This window comes from Phalangium opilio, unplaced genomic scaffold (genome assembly GCF_054372755.1).
Source record: "Phalangium opilio isolate 3A_F unplaced genomic scaffold, DU_Popi_V2 ptg000329l_1, whole genome shotgun sequence".
In the NCBI taxonomy this organism is placed as follows: domain Eukaryota; kingdom Metazoa; phylum Arthropoda; class Arachnida; order Opiliones; family Phalangiidae; genus Phalangium; species Phalangium opilio.
Genome location: NW_028324226.1, coordinates 8,017,752 through 8,032,324, shown reverse-complemented (window position 1 = coordinate 8,032,324; position 14,573 = coordinate 8,017,752). Strand labels below are relative to the sequence as shown.

The window sequence follows — 14,573 nt, the reverse complement described above, 5'->3', positions numbered from 1 at the left end:
ATATATTAATTTGCTGCTCAAAATAAACTAAAGGTTTCTTAATTACGTCTCTTGTGAACGACCTTGCTTACCCTAACAGCCAGCTAATCTATGCCATTTGTAGACTCACAAAAATCCCTTGACACTGCAACAATAGTCCTAGCTTCACCACGATCTTGTATAACATTTTCACTCCAGCAAACAACTTGTGAAACCCATATGGAAATCTTCATCTGATATATTTCCCACAAATTAGTTATTAGTCAGTCACTCATTCTACAGAAAATGCAACTTGTACTGTACAAGTTGCATTTTCTGGAAGTTGTACTGTTACATTGCCAAAAGACGTTTGTTTGATTCAAGTAATGAAGTATACCTAGTCCTAAGTTGTTTATGTCGTATTTCAATTTTGTTGATGAGAGACACATTAGGCGAAAATGACAAAATGTAGACACTGCAGCTTTTGTTAGCTATGGAATAGCGTACAAAGAAAACATCGCAACATGTAGATTAGCAACCAACCAAGTCAAAACGTCTTTCTGGATTGTAATGCCTTGAACACTATACATTGCTCTAAAAAAGAAGAATAACGTCGTCAGAAAAAAATTTGCCGAGAGAAGTTCGTTCTCGTGGACTCTACTTATGTCCGGTCCTGCATGGCATACGTTTCGCGAATGATCCGCTGCGCTGACCCTCAAGGACTTTTATTGTCCATTTGCAAAGACCCTGTTTTTTGTCCTCTCTTGATATCTTTGGTGGTTCTTTCCCTATCTGCTTTTCTCGCGAATCGTTTTCGATTGAGTACTTTTCTTCAAGATTGGATCGACGTGAAAGAGAGTGGAGAGGGTTTTGGAGGATATGGGGGATAAAATGGATGAAAAGGAGGTACCCGAGGAAACTATTAGGAATCTTATCCCGTCCTAACAGGCTTTATTGTTATCTCCATTGCCGGAACAAAAATAACGGCATGACGTACGAGGAGAAAAAGAATAATGGAAACCCGGTGGATTTCTTTTCTTTTTTAGGGTGAAATGGATTTGTCTCCCACTTATGCTGATTATTTCCGTATAATTATGTTCCATTCACGGATGATTCGGAATGATTTTCCATGTTAGAATAACCGTAGTCATTTCGGAGCATTAGTTCGGTATTTTTTTTTTTACCAAAATTCGACCTTTGGAACTTGAGGGTAATTTTTTTACAATTTATGGATTCGGGTTTCGTGTATTTTAACCCTTGGCATTAACAACATTTTAATAAACTTTGTGGCCATATTAAAAATGAATAATGATTGGACATAGCAAATCCAAGTCCAATATCAAATTGTCAAATTTTTTCCGGATAAATGTACTTTCAAAATGTTTCAAATTTAGAGGCTACTGAGCTACTCTTCCAGAATGTCTGGTCCGCAATTAGAATGCAAAATATCTTTTATTTCAAACTTATTGCAAATAATTTAATAACTTTGATATATTTATATAAAATTGGTAGCAGTTTATCTTGAAAACTTGAAATTAGAGTAAAAACTAAAAAATAAGTATATTTATTATTAACCTTAAAAACGCTTCAGTGTAACTGCCCCAGTAGTCGATTTTCCTGCCTAGCGTGCGGACTTTTCGGCAAACCCACTTGTAGGGGCGTTTTTTTTTATCAATATGTTTTCCGCCAGGAATACAAACAGATAATTGGAATCATTTCTCCCATGTTTATTACTATACCCGTTTTGTGGTGCACGCGTCATAACTCTGATTTCATTGGTATTCAGCTCGAGGTAAGGCGCACGCGCAGCGAGATAAATTATTCGTAAGGTAAAATTCATCATAAGTAATGATAAGCCAAGCTCTTCCCTCAAAATCTGCCTAGGTTCGTTAACAAATTGGCTATAAAATGATTCCAATTAGCTATATGTATTCCTGTTTTTGCTTATTCCATCTTAATCATACCAAGTATATCTTTATATTTATATATATAAATTTTATTTATATATAACCATACGTATAATATTATTTATGTAAAACACCCTTTTTTCGATAACATCACAATAAACTAATTGCGCCGCTATTCATTCACACAACAACAACATCGGTTACTTCCGTTAAAACAACTCTTACCTTTACACTACTAGCTCTCCATTACAACAAAAACCTCATATGTGCATTCTCGCTTATACTCAAACATACCTTGCTACATTATTCTCGTAGAAGACCCTAGACCATTTCACTTAAAAACATGAAAATTTTAGCGTCTGCCTTTCTTTATGCTTTTTTTCGTGTATGGTTAAAGCAATTTATTATACATTCTTTGTTTGCTACGCGGCCTCATTTCCTCCAAGGGATCAAGTCCGAGATCTGACGAAGGGTTGCACGAGGGCAGTTGTTTATCATAGAGGAAAGTTTTTACTCTTTTTTTTGGCATCTTCCGTCAAACTGGCTAGCTTTGGCTTCGAAGTACGGGCGGGGCTCTTGTTTTATGCTCCTATGTATATATATATACATGTATAAATAAAATATATTGGTCGTAAAACATTGCGACCCCTGCATCCCCTTCGAAATAGCAGTAAGACATAAAGAATTATTTTCCGTATGCTTCAAAATGGCACTATATTGACCCACTCAGTATGAATTCGTAAAAGTCAACCATAAATATTTAAAACTATAGTGTACTATAAGTGCCTTAAAAGTAAAATAAAAGATTGCTTCTTCAATAAGGTTTATATAATTCAATAGTATATGTAATTCCTTACTGATATCAAGATGGAAATCACATTAATAAATATTTTGATTATTAAACTAAATTTAAAAATTACTTTGTGATTGAGAAATACTTGTAAACAAATGATCTGGATACATACATTGGAAACCGGTTTCAAGAGCTTCCAAAGTTTAGTGTGTACAAAACTGATACTTGAGAAACTGATTAAAAACTCGGTTTCTTCAAGTTGGTTTACCAGAAACGGACATGATGGAGGCTAATATCTAGTTTTCAACGATATTTCACCTGGGATGATATACTAGTCTTAAGGGTATTTTCACCTGTCTCGGTGACAGCATCAGCAGAGTGAACCGACAGAAACGTCCTAAAATGTAAACAAGGCTGTTGCAATTGCATCCCACTGGTAATGAATAGGGCTTCAAGACTGTAGTTTGCGCAAACAAATTCTGAACCTATTCCCATGTAAATGTAAGCATAGCTGAAGTCTACCATACTGCTTGAACACATTGTACTGTCACTAATAAATTCTTTGATCACAGGTGTTATACTCGCAGATTCGAGTTATTTGCACCTAGATATTATATATTTTGGCTTTTATCATAAGTTTGTAAAGTATTTTCCATAAGTTTGTAAAGTATTTTCCATAAGTTTGTAAAGTATTTTCCATAAGTTTGTAAAGTATTTTCCATAAGTTTGTAAAGTATTTTCCATAAGTTTGTAAAGTATTTTCCATAAGTTTGCCACTGATTTCTGAGAGCTTGTCACACCATAGATTTATGTAAAGCGACGGCTGGTGCGAAGCGCTATCAAAGGCTTAGTACAGACTAAATAGGAAGATGGATTGCAAAACCGCTTGTAGTCAATTCTCGCTTGTCGTTCTCTAACTAGCTCTAGCTGTAAGTCTCTAACATTACAAAGTACAGGTAGTGTCGTACTTATGGAACATATCTAATATATTGAAAAATATTGGCAGAGAAGTATTTTCATTTACTCTGTTTTTCCTATTAATCCACGTCCGCCCCTACTACGCCTCAATATTCTCCGCCTTTGTTCACTTGTTCCTTACATATATCTCGTCACGTTTGAGTTCTGAATGGTACTTTGTTTCATAGCTGTGATGACCTTAACGAAAATATTAGAGCATTAATTATTTTCCCTTATAAACACAATAGTGACGACGGTAGAAATTGGTATACTATGCTATAAGTATGAGGCTTTTCACTTTCATCATTTGTCAATTAATTTAATAATTAAAAACTAAGAAGTCACAATATTTCCGTGGTTTGGAGCTCAAGCCTTCAAGTTTCGTGCTAATTTTGTGTTTTAAGTCCAATTATGAATAAGTGCTGATGAAGATAAAGGCATCTTACTAATTTCTAATTGTGCACAATCAATTTTTGAAAGTCTGCAGATTAGTACAAAGATTTCGTAGTCGAAAGTAAACGGTTTCCAAGCAAAATAAGTGTATCATTTTTATGAAATAATAATATTGTTGAGATATCTTGCTGTTGCAACTTCGAATACTTCCCTAGTATGATCGAACCAGAAATAAATTTCAATTCAATTTTCAAGGAGGTATTTGAATAAATTCAAGAAACGAGATAAAACATCCGGCGTTATAATGTATACTTTTCATATCTCCAATTTTTGGGCGTCAGCTAGATATTGCGTTAGAATTTTAATTTTCTTTTTTATCGAGGCTAAATAGTAATGCTGGGTCCATTACTCAGAAAAAAAGGAACAGAAGTTACGTCGTGATCAGCCTTGATGATTCTCTCACCCTGCGCTTTACTCAACCTTAGGCCCTTTCCTCATCGATTAGCGGGGTCAGAGGCTACCTAATATATTAATATATAGCTTAATGAAACTTTTAGGTTTGTATTACTATGTTTTGTTATTTGCAGCTTCATTAAAACGAGATATGTTTTGGACACCATTTTTATAGCTTTTTTTTGTTGTTGTTAAAGTTGTTATACAATGGTTTAAACCATAAAGTTTTCTATGTAGGTTGCTTTTTTAGCCTACATACTTGAGAACTATCATTTCTTTTAATGTCATCAGCGGAGGGTTACAAAATACTAGAGAGAAGAGGTCTATGACAATTGAATTGAAGGTGTAGCAGATGACAGTAATTGAAGTAAACTTCTAAAATTTAGCTTTTTGAGTCTCTTGTTGAAATGATACACTAGGACTATAAGTTCACAAGGATATGTTCCATAAGTTTGTCACTGGTGCTGATAGCTTGTCATGAAGTGACGTAGGTCATAAATTCTCGAAAAGCAACACCTGGTGAGGCGCTGTCAAAGGCTTAGTACAGACTAAATAGGAAGATTGACTTCAAAACCTAGTGTAGTCAATTCTCTCGTTGCTCTCGAACTAGCTCTCCGTAAGTCTCTAGCATTACGAAGTATAGGTAGTGTCATACTTATGGAACACATCTTATAAACTTATGCATAGGGCTAAAATGCATTCGCCGATGATCGGCCTCTAACCTACTGTCATTCAATACTTTTTGCCTTCCTACCTAAAAAAGCTTTAAAATAAACACTGACCATTTCCCCTAGTCCATTTTATCGCTGAAGGATAAAAGCATTGGTCAAGTACAAATGGACATTGATAGTGGACACGACGTTTTCAACTTCAACGAGAGTTCCCATACAAGTAGGGGATAGCGAAGCGGTTGAAAGATGTTTACGCTTTCGAAAGAGAAGAGAGATGGTATATATCCTCTAGGCTCTCGAGAAAAGTCAACAAGATTTTGATGTAACCAAGAGTCGCTCCGGACGTTTCTCTCTCACAATCGCTCGTCCTCTACACACCGTGAACTAGGATAGCTTACGTGACTCTGCGTTTCTTAGACCTCCCGAACTCCAGGACGTTTTGCAGTTTAATAGGGCGGGTTTTAGCAGATTTATTAGGCGGGTGAAAAAGGCAACGCTTGAAAACTGCCAGGGGTTGCTGCGGATGATCGAGAGGCTGACCGCTTCTCATCCTTTTGCTTCTGCCTGTGTCATATTCGAAAGGCTTGCATGGTGACAGGAAGCGTTGTACTAGGAATAGCCAGGCCTCAACTGTAGTCTATAACTTGACGTATAAAAGTCTTTGCCCTTATGCTGGTTTATGGTCTAGAACTTCGTTTTATGTTGGTATTTGTTTTTCAACTCTCGTTTGGAAAAGTATTTCCAATAAGATTGCAAAACTCTTTTATCCTTGTAATTCAAAAACATTTAAATCATAAAATCTCAAATAACAACCACCACAGATATGGCCTTATATCTTTGTAAACCTCAATTTCAATCTAACACACTCTCTTGTTATTTTTAAATAACAAATGCTTTTTTTTTGGCGAAGAACTGTCACTTTTCTTACTTCAGCACTCGAAACCAAGTTACTAAAGAAAGTGTCACCAGTGGTTGTTATAGATAACAGCGTTATCGTGAATGAGAATTTTCTAATTCCCGAAAACCGAATCAGCTAGTCTTGAAAAGTTTGATATTTTTAAGGGTAGAGTCGAAAGCCTGTTCCGATATTTCCGTGAACTAAATACTAAGAGTTAAAGAAAATGTTGGGTTTTTTACATCTGGTCACTGTTTACTGTGGTTATGTGAATTTAGGCTTTTCTTCATTTATTTCATTGCAGTTATGAAATTGGATGTTTGGGCTATTACTATTATTAGATAATCGTCGAACCAATAAGTTTGAACGGATATAGGTAAGCTATTAGAGACGTGCTTGAGAAAATTATGGAAATGTTACATAGATTATGGCCAGAGAAAGTGGAAAACGAAAAACTCTAAAATTTCGCTTTACTTCACCTAATAGACGTTTAGTGACATCTCGGCCATCCTTTATCTTTTCCCTTCATCACCCTATCATCCTTCAGACAGACAGTCGATGATGTTTTTAGCTCCGGTGACGTCATAACCCTCTTGGCCATTAAGAAAACATCCATATCGCAGTTTTGAGAAAAGACGAAGTTTGATGTAGAAATTACGGGTTAGATGGACGTTAAAGGCTCTCAAGGGATATTTGTGCTGATAAAATATGATTCCACCAAAAAGAAAACAACGTCACTGATTCGGTCCCGTTGGTGTCGAGGATTGTCCCAAATTTACGACAGATATATTTTTACGAAGGAGGTTCTACCGTCATAACCTTCAACATGTCCAAAATCTGACTTTTAATATTAGCACTTGGGGATTTGTTATTACAGTTATTACCTCGTACCTTTTTTCAAGATTTGTTTTCGTTACTTTCTTATGAATAATCCATTAGATGTTTTTCACGATCAAGTTTTGAACTCGGAAAGGGCTGTGAAATTTAAATATATTTTGGCATGTACGGGTAGTCTGATTAAAATTTATAATGTCAGAAGGCCCACTGATTCACATACCTTAATGATTGCAAATATATCAAACGACCGCTTTTATATATTTTAAACGATCGAAATTTCAAATCTTATATAACAGTTAAATTGCTCGAGAAGTTGCTTAAAGGGACTTGCAAAGTATCGACAGAAACCATTTTTGATATTTGCTTAAAGGATAAGTGTTATTCTCTGAACTAAGATGCTATTCCGAGGGGTCGGTCATTCACGAAATCCCGTACGCTACCCGCGAAATCCAACTTAAGAAATCCGAAATCAATAATCCGTGGAAATAACAAGAAATACCTCAAAATCCAACGAAATCAAGGGAAAAATCGCAAAATCCGTTGAAATCACCGGAAAAATCTCAAAATCCGACGAAATCAGTTGGATTTTCTCATGTCAATATATGAGTTTTATGATTTCGATAATTTTCGAAGATTTCTTTTAAAATCATTCCGAGGGTTACTGGCATAAATTTTATATTTTCATGATATTACATATTGTCTATTTATTACCTCGGATTTTAATTACCTCAAAAAATATTAGTGATTACCAGTGATTAGCAAATCGATTACTGGAGTTTGACCACTCCATCAGCACTGACCAATGAATTTGATTACTCCTTTAGCGGTTGCATCTTAAATAGTATTCAACAGGGTTTTTGTAATGCTTGAAGAAATAATTACAAAAAATTCATATAATGTCGAGATACACGTTTCTACAATTCTAGTAATTATGTAAATTTCGATATTTCAATAGACTAACAGAATATGAGTGCTAATATTTAAAACTTAATTTAAAGGTGAATCGGAACTTTAACTAGTGCTTTGCTCAAATAAATAATTTTAAAATTATAATATTATGTGTACATTGATATATAAAACAAGATAGGAAACAAATCTTAGTAAATATGAAAATTTTGATATTCCACGAGACTAACAGAATATGATGGCGAATATTTTTAAACTTTGGAAGGAGAATCGAAACTTAATTTTTTATTTTTCTAAAATAAATTACATTCGAATCTCAAAGCCGAGCCAGATTTTAGCCGGGAAACATGCACCTGGAAAAAAAGAATTCTTCTTTGTTGTATTGATTTAGCCACGGGTTAAAATTACTTTTTTTCCGAACAAGTTTTAGAGTTATCACAGTTCATATATACCACCAATCTTGAAGAAAAATTTAAGTTTTGTGTCTTTAGGCAAAACCTGAGAATGACACGCTGCACCGTCTCTATTTTTGTCATATACGCGGATATTCAAGGGGTTGGAAACTTATAATTTTTGTGAGGAATTAAATACTTTTTGCCACGCCTACTCTTTAAGATTTAAAGATGTCTTTAAATTTTATTGTAATATGCCCAGTGAAAATTTCCAGCGGAGATTTGGGTTATTTTGAAGATTTTAGAGAGAAATTTGAGTTTTACTTGAGTTTTGTTTTCGGATTTTAATCAGTATCCGACCATTCTGTACGATACTTTTCATCGATTTATCGACCGCTACTTTCTAAAAAATATCGTACCATATTCTACTAGTATCAAATACTTTTATTTAACGAAGACGTATATACATTGTGGGGAAGAAAACGTTTTATTCAAACCTAGAAATAAACAAGAACCAGTAAAAAGTGAAGTTGACTTACTCGAAGTTATGAATGTATTTTGAAATGCTAGAAAAATTTTATGCGCAAATCATGGAGGAGTAGATAAAGCCGTAATTCTTGACTACCAAAATGGGAGGGATAAGAGGTTAAAAAACCTAACGGGGAAAAAAAGGGGTTGGCACTTATCACGTGGCCAGTGGCATCTGAGTTCCCGAAAACACGCACAACGAACTGATTTCTCGAGAGAATCTGACTGACTAGTCCGGTGAATACACGAATGAACATGCGTTCATGACCAATATTGAAAATATACTTTATTATTCGAGAGAGGACGCTAAATACAAACAATAAGTCAAATGACAAGAATGACCCAATTTAACCTCCTATTTTTTAGTGACCCCCTTTCTGTAACTGTGGGAAGTTTTAAGATTCAAGTTCACCCTACAACTAAGACCATTAAACACAGATGGACCGGAATGGAGATACGACGCGTGGTTCTTTTAGGGCAGAGCCTCTAGCGCCACGCAGCGATCAATATTGAAACATTTTCGACTCAAACCATAGCCTTAACAGGATGAGAATGGGTGTTTTAGCTTTTTATTCCAGTCTATCTGTATTTAATGGTCTTAGCCTATAATAAGTCTCCTATTCCACTCCTCCCTGGTTCAGTAAACTATTTATTTAAAAAATTTCCATTGTTATGAAGAACTTACAATTCAGAACCTTGTGTTAATGTACTTCATTTAAAGCTTTCTGGTATACCAAGATGGTAAATTTTGTAAAGCTAAAATACGGTACGAATCTAAGAAGCTTAAGAAATTTTTTATTCATCACGTTCGTCTCAAGTTTTAAGCTTGCATACACACACCACAATTTCCATAAGATCAAAGTTTTGACAAGGCATATACGGGTTGAGGGTTTTATGGTCTTACTGTTCTTAATTTTGTATGAAAACTTATTCGATGCATTTCCGAATATTAATGTACATATTCATTTTTTCTATTTCTAGGTTTTTTATGGTTTTTATGTGTTTGGTGCTAAGCGTCTTCTCCACTATTAAAGAGTTTGAAGAAATGTCCAGTGCCATTTTGTTAAGGATGGTAAGTAACATATTTAACAAGATCAGAATTAATATAATTGCTTATTAAAGAGCTAACTATGACAGAAAATTTTAGAAACATGTAATTAACCTCAATCCGAGGATGTCCCAGTGGCCTCTGAAGTCTGCATGCATTGTAAAACGTAGACCATAGATATTAGATATGTTCCATACGTATGGCACTTCCCATACTTCGTAATGCTAGAGACATAATGAGAGCTAATTCGAGAACGACACGATTATTGACTACACGCTGTTTTGCAGTCCATATTCCTATTTAGTCTGTACTAAGCCTTTGACAGCCCCTCAGCAGGTGTGGTTTTAAGAGAATTTATGACGCTTCACTTTTGTCACTTCATGACAAGCTCTCAGTAACCAGTGACAAACTTATGGGACATATCTTATGAACTTATACTTAGACCTCTAGCTGCTATAATATCAATCAGCGTTTTTGCTAGTCTATAAAATTTAAAATATCACTGTTTTAGGGGAATGCGTATTTACAATTTAAATTTTTTTGTATAAGGAAATACACATTTCTTTTTATTTGTAGGAGATTGTTATGGTTGTGTGGTTCACTTTCGAGTTCTTCCTTCGTCTCTGGTCAGCCGGTTGCCGGTCACGGTTCCAAGGATGGATGGGGCGCCTTAAGTTTCTCAGAAGCCCTTTTTGCATAATAGACGTGATAGTGATAGTGGCGTCAATCGTGGTGCTCGCGGTGGGTAGTAGCGGTCAAGTTTTTGCCGCCTCTGCTCTTCGGGGTCTACGGTTTTTCCAGATCCTTCGCATGGTGCGAATGGATCGAAGAGGTGGTACCTGGAAGCTGCTCGGTTCGGTAGTTTACGCGCACAGACAGGTACGTTCATTGCTTTCTGTAGCATTTCTCATCGTACGACCATGACCATCTTAAATCTATGAACGATGCATTTCAGGAACTAATAACGACATTGTATATTGGATTCCTGGGACTGATTTTTTCGTCGTTTCTCGTTTTTCTTGCCGAGAAAGACACCAATGCCGAGAAGTTCAGCAATTTTGCCGACGCCCTTTGGTGGGGAGTGGTAAGAATTCTTTTTCCGCGTTGAAATTAACTTCCAATGTATTTCTTACGCCCATTTTTGGGTCTCTTAATACGGTTGCTTTTGAAGTGTCCTTGGATGGTTGAACACAAAAGAAACACGTAATGACTATGAGAAAAATATTAAACTGTAAATTTGAACCGTCATTTTTGCAATATTGTTTTCAAATTACTCTTCTCAAACCACCTGCAAAATTACAACCCTAAGAATTCACGAATGTGAAACAGGAATTCATTGCGCCTGGCGTAGTATTACATTTTACTGGTAATTGTTTGCAGATAACATTATGTACTGTTGGCTACGGAGATACTGTCCCTACAACGTGGCCTGGAAAGCTAATCGCTGCCTTTTGCGCCCTTCTGGGCATTTCCTTTTTCGCTCTTCCTGCGGTAAGTCAGGTCTTAAACTATATACTTACATGATACTAAATGGTACTATAATAAATTTAACATTTTTCAGGGAATATTAGGATCTGGCTTTGCCTTGAAAGTTCAACAACAGCAGCGACAGAAACATATGATCCGCCGCCGTGTCCCCGCTGCCACCTTGATCCAGTGCCTCTGGCGTTGTTACGCCGCAGACGAAAATTCCATGTCTGTCGCCACCTGGAAAATTCACCAAGTGCCCCTACCCAGCCCGCCCGCGTAAGTTAATTCCATCGTCATTTTTAGCGCCCTTTTATGAACGTTTCCCTGGAGATAGTAGTCGCAGCTATTACCCCGTTCGCAGCAGTAGTGAATCCACTTTAGATAAAACCAAATTGGGAAATCAACTCCAAGAGGCATCACGTAAATTTTAGCGATCGTAGATTCTTGACGCAAACCTTATTCGTAAAAATAGCCAAACTCCAATTTCTTCCTTTTTCTTGCCTTATATTTCACGCTAAACAATATCATGTACTCACATTTAAATCTAACCTGATATCACTGTCCACCATCACGCTTTAGATTACATCCGTACCATTTTCCTAAGCATGTCCTTTAAATCTAAGACAAACTTAACCCTTGGGGAAACAAGTTCCTGTAGTAGTAAAAAAAATATGTTGGTAGTATGAGGCTTAAATTATACTTTCAATATAGATATGGCTAGAAATTGCACTACCATCTCTAATACTAGCAAATAAAATGAATTGAATGAGCATTATTTTCATGGTTTAACGTAACTAGTTACGCCACGTCTTTAATATGAAAATACAGTGTGTAAATCCAAGAAAATAGTAATGAAGTAATGTATTAAAGAGAAAGCCATTCAATACTCGACCACGATAGAGGTTTCCACACTGTATTTTCCAAAAAAAAAAAACTTTTTCAGTTCAAAAGAGATTAAACTGTGCTTTTATTCCTTCAAATTAGAAGTTTTTGAGGAGGGCTTTTAATGTTGGGTAATGACCGGTAATACCCACGGATTTTATTTTGGCGAAATCGATTTCTAGGTTTGTTCCAAGGGTTAAATCCTGTCTACTTACTCTTTTTGGTATGTTTGTGAGTAAATCATTAGCCATACGATGGTGGTGTATTTATAACCCAATCATTATCGATAAATATCGTGTTCTTGCTAGTTTTGTGGGTGATTATAATCAATGGCACTCTTGCTAAAAAAAAATGAGATAAAACATTTATAAATCTTTTTTTGGAAGATTTTTCCGCTCACACTATCTCTCTTCTTTTCTTTTACTCTCTTTACTATGTCTATCTTTTCTCAACATTTCTGTCTACCTATCTCTCTTTTCTTTGTATTTATTTCTACGTCTTCCTGGACTCCTCTTTTTTTGCACTATATTTCACGCAGCTACACGTCTGGCTCCTTCACAAGTATAAAGCGTAAAGATAGACTGGATCTCCCACCTTCAGGGGGAAGCTTGTGAGTATTTTAAGCCTCCGTTTAGGGTATCTAAGTTTTTGAAAACTGTCCATTTTTGAACTACAAACTGCCCATATTTTTAGGAAACCTTTTTTGCGAGGGAACTTGTTACGATAGAGGCTGATACTTTTGAAAATTTTTCCCTCTAAAGCCCTTGGATCAATTTACCGTTAATATCTAACCTCTTCCACCATGTTGTTCTGAGTCTTCTGTGGTGTTGAAGAGGACAGAATTCCAATCTCTAGTTGGGTATTCACGGTTACTTTTGTCTTTTGGAGCCCCGTAGTTCACGTTTTAAATTTTGAATGGACAAAGATACAATATTTCAACTCTCAATAAAATACGCATTTCTGTTTTGATTTTAAAAATTGGAATGCAAACCCCAAAGTGTTAGCCATTGATCCATCGGCTTATCTTACTTGATTTTTACTAACAAAGCTAAATCATTTGATGAATTTGATCGAGTGACCCAGTTGGTATAATCGCGTGTCTTTTGGTCCCGCACCATTCCCTCGTCCTTCAGATTCAAGCACAATACATCGTTCGTGAGTCGCTTCTCGACCATTCGGCGCCACAAACCGAGCGGTCCAGGCGTTCACTCGCCAATGCCACGCGGTCGTTTCGGGGATTCAACGACCGCGGACAACTCTTCCAAGATCCCCATGAGTTTCAGCGAAGACAGTGTTTCCAAAGACGTCTCCGACGCTTCCAAAAGAAATTCCGATGGTAAGATAAACGATATAACGATTTTGATTTGTCACTCTATTGTCGTGATACTATTTTGCGCCATAGGATTGTAACGTTAATTAATAACTTAATAAGATCGAAAATAATAGGCCTGGAAATTTCCCAGGTTATAAAAATCGAAAGATATCACGTAGAACTGTACAATACATTCGGATTATCTTGGTTGAATTTTGTTTTATATTAGATTGTAGAAGTTATACAATTTTGTATTGAGCTCCAGAATACTGTTATATCAAAGCTTTCTTCACAAAGGAAGTGGTTTTTCGGTTTCATGATACACCGTAGTTAACATTTGCGGAAATAAAGCATTGGTAATCTTAAATGTGAATTCGAGTTACACTAAAATTATATCTGGGGTTCATTACAACTTGTATAATTCACCCACTTTTGATAATAGTTAGAACCGGATTCTACTCAAGGGAAATGAGCTGATGTGGTCCTTGAGCAGAATACGTTCTTTAGTTAGCAAATTCTAGTAGACGAACAGTTTCTTATAGTTCTTGTTCACTCTTAGCGTCTTAGTATAGCTTTGATTTCTCTTACTTTGTGTCAAATCTTTGTGTACCTTTTTTCTATTTCTATTTTTTCGCTCCGTATTATTGGATCTCTTTGGTGGTCTATTTCTTCGAATGCGTGTTCTCATGACGTAAAAAATGTGCATGATGGTATTTTTCGAAAAATCTCTCTGAATTTTTCCTTCATGTGGTTTTTTGTCCCGACATTTTCTCTGTCGATTCTCTCTCTCTTCTAACCCGAACACGATTACGAAAACCAAATATTATCGACTTACTAAAACAAAACCGAAAATGACCTAAAACCGTGGGGAAATTAAATATAAAAAACGGGCCGAAGGTTTCTATGACGAGGTTGATGATCCAACACCCTTTGGTCTTTGCTACATGCTACAGAAGGAGTTGATTAATCCGCCTTTCATTGCCCTTTCTCCAGCCTCTAAACACGCCCCAGAATTACTGCAAGGTCAGAAAAACCCTATATTTAACAAAAAAAAATACTCAATGCTACACCGTTTCCTTTTTGACCCCCTTTCCATTCCAAGTCAATCTACCCCGGTAACACTTCAAACACTGTATTTTTTTCAGAAATTTACATTTCATAATGGAATGGG

General features: G+C 36.0%; 1 protein-coding gene across 2 annotated transcripts in view; it reads left to right on the top strand.

Annotated features, from left to right (window-relative positions):
• LOC149610657 (potassium voltage-gated channel subfamily KQT member 1-like) overlaps window positions 1-14,573 on the top strand; it is a 76,606-nt gene that overhangs the window by 53,412 nt on the left and 8,621 nt on the right. For both annotated transcript variants that reach the window (XM_089858708.1, XM_089858707.1), the window contains exons 2-8: window positions 9,672-9,762; window positions 10,315-10,617; window positions 10,694-10,822; window positions 11,119-11,229; window positions 11,300-11,484; window positions 12,629-12,700; window positions 13,224-13,426. In XM_089858708.1, the coding sequence (XP_089714834.1) occupies window positions 9,672-9,762; window positions 10,315-10,617; window positions 10,694-10,822; window positions 11,119-11,229; window positions 11,300-11,484; window positions 12,629-12,700; window positions 13,224-13,426 (1,094 nt within the window). The remainder of the gene's footprint in view (window positions 1-9,671; window positions 9,763-10,314; window positions 10,618-10,693; window positions 10,823-11,118; window positions 11,230-11,299; window positions 11,485-12,628; window positions 12,701-13,223; window positions 13,427-14,573) is intronic.